This window comes from Trypanosoma grayi, assembly GCF_000691245.1.
Source record: "Trypanosoma grayi strain ANR4 Tgr_853_V1, whole genome shotgun sequence".
Classification (NCBI taxonomy): domain Eukaryota; phylum Euglenozoa; class Kinetoplastea; order Trypanosomatida; family Trypanosomatidae; genus Trypanosoma; species Trypanosoma grayi.
The window spans coordinates 1925-7300 of record NW_008826472.1 but is presented as its reverse complement, the minus strand read 5'-3'; the positions used below and the strand labels follow the sequence as shown (position 1 = coordinate 7300).

At 53.7% G+C, this 5376-nt stretch overlaps 2 protein-coding genes across 2 annotated transcripts; both read left to right on the top strand.

The window, feature by feature from the left end:
• Window positions 1-1954: 1954 nt before the first annotated feature.
• Window positions 1955-3073, top strand: DQ04_08531020 (mercaptopyruvate sulfurtransferase; the record flags this gene model as incomplete). The annotated part of the gene is made up of 1 exon (XM_009315597.1): window positions 1955-3073. The coding sequence occupies one exon, from the start codon at window positions 1955-1957 to the stop codon at window positions 3071-3073; it is 1119 nt and encodes a 372-aa protein (XP_009313872.1).
• A 1036-nt stretch (window positions 3074-4109) lies between these two features.
• Window positions 4110-4577, top strand: DQ04_08531010 (hypothetical protein; the record flags this gene model as incomplete). Its single annotated transcript, XM_009315596.1, has 1 exon — window positions 4110-4577. One exon carries the CDS (start codon window positions 4110-4112, stop codon window positions 4575-4577), a length of 468 nt encoding a protein of 155 aa, XP_009313871.1.
• Between the last annotated feature and the right edge of the window lie 799 nt (window positions 4578-5376).

Sequence of the window (5376 nt, the reverse complement as noted above, 5' to 3'; positions counted from 1 at the left end):
CTGGATGAATGACATCGGGTGATTTACACTTCTCCGTGGTTGTTTGGTGATAATGAATGATGACGGTAATTCTTGCGTGCGAGCCACCACTACATTGGCTTCACGTGTGGCGCGGACAGCTTTCCATTAAGGAGAGGTGGCCGGCCTCCGCCAAACTAAAAGTGAAAATGTGCCGAGGCGTATTACCCACGAAGTGTTTGTGTGTGTGTGTGTGTGTGCGTATCACTATTTGAATAGTGGTTTTTTTTTGTTTGTTGGCATGGGCGGAGAGCGTCTGTGTCACGTCGACACAACTGTGCTTGTGGTGGGCATGCTTTCATGCTGTGCCACATTTGCCCAGGAATGACCGCCAGGGTAAGACCCACTCGCTCAGTGTCTTCAAATTACGTTGAATTACACAGCGGACAAAATGTGTTGCAGCACCTGTGTTCTGTGAGGCCTTTAGCCACCGGCTCCAACGATTGCCATGGTGCTATTCGTTATGTTTTGTTTTTGTTACAATGGCTGCGGCACGCGAAACTGTGTAGAAGCGGAGAGATTACTGCGGCTGCGGTCTGGGCATCTTTGACGAGGCTCATATCAACGTGTGTGTGATGCCCTACTGCATGGGCAGTCTAAGCGAGAAGTTTTTTTGTGCTGCTGTACGGCTTTCCTGGAACATGGAGTATTGGCACGTGGAAAGAGAGCCTCTGAACTTCTCGTCCTATTGCCGGAGGAATTGGGTGCAAGAAGGGAATGGATGCTGAAATGACCGAACGAGAGCCACGAATTCTTCACGCTGTGTCGTTTTCCCTCTTTTCTCTCGACTAATATTCCTCCAGGCTCCTTCTGCACTTGTTCTCGTTACGACAGCGAAGGGACACTGTGGCTTCGGTTCAGTCTGTGCACTCAACGATGGCTCATGACTACGCCGGACGGTTGTTTCGGCGTGGCGACATCGAGGCCGTGTGCCCACCCTGCATTATGGTACCTTCATTTCGATTCTGCTGTGTCTGCAAGACATCGTGGCACATATCGTACAATTGTTCTCATGCCTCTTGCTACCACTGGCGTGCTCAGGTAAATGTTAAAAAGTGCACGTGACGTGAGGTGTGCTGTGGTGCATGTTGGCCACTCTCATATGCCAGTCACCTGTTCAAACAGGAGCATTGGTGAGACCCGGATTGTGTCTCTCGTGTTGCTGGTGGGCGGGGCTTTCCAGAAGGGGGCACGCAGCATACCTTCTCAATGAATGAAGTACGCATAGAGATGTGCGGATACGCATTTCTGCATGAAGATTTATGGCTCTGTGAGGAGAGCATTATGGATCCGTTTGAATAGAGACACCGAATTCACACAGCATTGATGGATAGCCGATGCTTGTGTAGAAAACATCAATATGAATATGCAGGGCTAATGGCGAGTATCAGCGGAGCACTCGCGGCGAAATACAATAGGTCTAGTTGTCTTCCTGCTTGGTATATGACTTTGCCCGATGGTCTTCTCTTTGTACGATGTCGTGAAACGTTCTGTGTGTGACTGTGAAAGAGGCGGCATGAAAACGTCTCTCTTTGTGTTTGTGTTCTCCTCTCTGTGCATTGCACCTGTAAAGAGACAGGAACCGTTGTGAGTTTAAAGCTTCTTCCCTCGAAACGAAAACAACTTGAATTGATGAGGTATTGCTGTGCGTGGATGTTTCTTTTTTTTCGGCGAGGCTGGTGACCAAGGGTGAGGTGGCTTTCATTTGACGGCGCAGCACCCATGCCTGTAAGTAGTAACACACATGCGGATGCGGCTTAAGGCTGCATTGTCAGCTTAGTCACACTCTTTTCTTTGGATTATCATTGCTTGTGTGTCCATCTCTCTACCTTTCGGTTGAAATCGGCTTCCCTGCTGTGCAATTCCTTCTGTTGTTCTCTTAGGCAGCTCACATTTGTAGAGACAGGCGTAATAACGACAGTGACTTTCAATGACAATGGGCATGAATGGAAAACACTCCGCAAAGCACCCTGGCAAGGTGTTTCTTTCCGTGGAAGACATTGCGGATCGGCTCACAGAGTACCAGGTGTTTGACACGCGCTACTCTCTGGACGGCAAAGAGTACGGCGTGAACGAGTACCTACGGTCCCACCTGCCGCGTGCCATGTTCGTTGATGTGGATGAACAACTCAGCGGGCCTCTCACGGGCACCACCGCACGCCACCCTCTGCCGGACGTGCATGTCTTTATCGAGTGGTGTAAGTCGATGGGCATCGGTGCCGAAAAGCCGGCACTCTGCTACGACGACGAGTGCGGTGGCTTGGGGGCTTGCCGCATGTGGTGGATGCTCCACTCACTCGGCGTCGAGGCGTACGTCTTGAATGGCGGGTTTCAGGCCTACAGTGCGGCGGGGCTGCCATTGGAAGTGGGACCGCAGAAGGAGAAGCCACATCCAGCAGAAAGCTGGCCGTACGGGACAGTATTTGTACGGGCCCTCGCAATAAACGAAGTGCCACCCAACGCAGTCATGGTGGACGCGCGGGCTTCCTTGCGCTTCTCGACGACGGTGCGGCCATACACGGTGGATACAATGCCCGGCCACATCGACCGCGCTCTGAACCTGCCGTGGTGCAGCAGTATCGCATGCAAGGATGGCCTCAGGTGCCTCATGTCAGAAGAGGAGTGCCGCTGCAATGTCCTTAAAGCACTCCACGGTGTATTGGACGAGAGCCACCCGGACGTTTCTAACTGTGTCTTCTACTGCGGCAGCGGCGTCACGGCGACGTTCAACATCGCGCTGGTCTGCCACTTGGGCTTCGGGGAGCCGTTCCTCTACTGCGGCTCGTGGTCCGAGTACTCAGGACGCTTTGCCTTTGAAATGTCCCGCCGGATCGTCGAGGAGCACGGCATGTTCTTCAAGATGCTCTCGCCGAGTCTCTGCGACAGTCCAAAGGCAGCGTTGGGTGGCACTGTCGTTGCGGTCGACGGCACCGTCGTGAAGGCGGTGGATGCCGAGGTCGAGGCAGCCCTCTCGCACATGCACATCGGCGAGAAGGCGAGGGTGTTCTTCAAGAGCGGGCGGATTGCTGTCATTGAAGTATCGTGTTGTCAGTAGAAGTGGTGGAAACCACGATGGTCCTTTTTTTTTCTTGTTATTTCGTGAAGGTGCCTCCATTATCAGCATCTTCTCGGGGACATGTTACTATTATTTTTATTTGTATTTTTTGGTGCAGGAGGAGTTTTTTCCCCGGAGACCGGCAAGCGGGGCGGGGGGATTGCCGCAACTCGCACAGGCACCCACGCACAAAAGGGTGACCTCAAAAAATTCAAAAGAAAACGAAAGTTGTCAGCTGAGCATTTCCACAAAAAAAAACGAAAACGAAGAGCCAGATCTTACATTTTTTATGTATTAAATAACAACTATATATCTTATTTGTTCTCCAATCATCATTACATATTGTTGGTCGCAAAGAGGGTGCTTCGGAAGAGCACCCAGCCCTTCCGGCTCCACCCACGAGTGGGTGGGTGAAAGATGGCTTCACCGCCTCCTTCTCTTCGGTAGTAACCAACGGTTTCATGGATGGATCTCTCTTTGGGACTACTCATCTGAAGAGAACGTTTGTAGCAGAAGAAGTCTCTTTATCCATCTTATTTCTATTAAAGAGAAACTACGACGTGATCTGTTTACTGGTGTGTTTCCTTTTGTTTTTTTCAGTGGCGCATGCGCCCCACAGATGCTCTTCTTACTTTTGCGTTGTTTCCTTCTGGCTTTTTGTTCGATGAGCGACCCAATCGCACATGCACAAGGAAGGGAAGAGAATGAAGTCTATGGGATGAAGGTGAAGGGGCACCTCTCACTGTGTGGACTACATTCGATGCGTTGTGCATTTGCAACATGGCCCACCGACGCTTTCGGTGGCGCGGAAAGGAGACGTCTGGGAAGCGTGACCGGGACCGATGATGCGCGGGCCCCGCAGTCGGCGCACATACGCAGGCGAGCACAGTGAGTGGAGGCTTGTCGAGGGTTGGTGCGTGCTGGGCGCTGCCCCCTTCCCGCTATTGCTGGGGGCGAGGGGTGGGTGGGGGATGCTTGCCGCCTACCGCGGAAGGCTGCACGAAAGGGGGGAAAGTTGCGCGCCCTCTTTTCTTGGATGGGCCCTGCTTCACCCGCCAAGGCCCTCTGCAGCTGCTGGGGCCGTGCCGACCCCTCGCTGAGGCGCAACGAGGAACCTTTGCGCCACGTGACCTGTTTGCGTCTGCCATTCGTTCCGCCGCTCTCTGCAGCGACAACGATGATGCGGGCAGGGGGCGAGATTGGCTGGCAGGGACCTGGGCCAGTGGCTGACCATTGCCTCGAGCAGAGTGTCCTAGACTCTGCACATCGTTGTTTTTTGCGGTGTGTTTGGCGTGCGCTGAAAGCACAAGTTTTTTCAAAATGCGCAACCGTGCATGGTGTTGGCTCAGCTGGTTGGACGCATGGCCCGACGGTGGCTGAGCTGACTGACTGCTGCGTTACGGTTCGGTATCCCCCGCCGGAGCATAGGTGTGCATCAGCTGCGCGGGTGTGTGTGCCCTCTCTTTGGCAGTGTGCTTCGCCGCACCGACCTGCTTTCACTTAACTGCGGGAGATTGGCTCATCCAAAGGCTTTGTAGAGGTGATGGGGCCACAGTTCTTCCTGGCACCGAGGCTGGCGAATGCGCGTTGAGCCTCCTGTGCTACCACCACCCAATTTGTGACGCGTATCAGTAGAGCCTGGGGCCAATAGTGCTGCGTGATGTCATGGGAATGCGGCAACCGAGTCATGCTACACAGTTGCGCGGTATGCGTATGCGTGTAGATTTACACGCTGTGAGACGTGGCGAATGCGCAGTGCTCCGTACCTTTCCGCACAGGAGAGGTGGATGCTATTGCGTTTGAAAACGAGTGCTCGCTGTTTCTTTTTGGTTGCTGCTATACCGCCCTGCTGGGATATTCCTTTGGGCATGCGGAGCTGACCAAGAGGTTGGAGTTGCCCAAGTAGTTGCCGTGGGATAATTAACGCCAATCGGCATTTTAGTTTATTGTCTTCTTGTTCCGAAAGGCCTTGCGTGCTCGGACGCTGGTCCACTGGGTTCCTCAAATCATCCCATGCGACGCTGATTTGCCCACGTGTGGCTGTTTTTCTTGTGTCTGTTCCCCCCACAGGGACTGCTTTCTGCTTCTTGGTGACGATGCATTGCGTACGGGATGGCCGTGCGCGGCGACCGCCTGCCGCCTGTCGGTGGCTGACGTCCCCTCACTGTTGCGCCGCATAGGTGATTTGTCGTGCCCCCTCGACGCTGCGCCCTTCACTCGTCGGCGGGGAGAGCGGCAGACACGCGTGCAGAACGGCCTCTGCACGAATGCTGTGGGGCAATATGGCAGGTATCTGCTCTCAA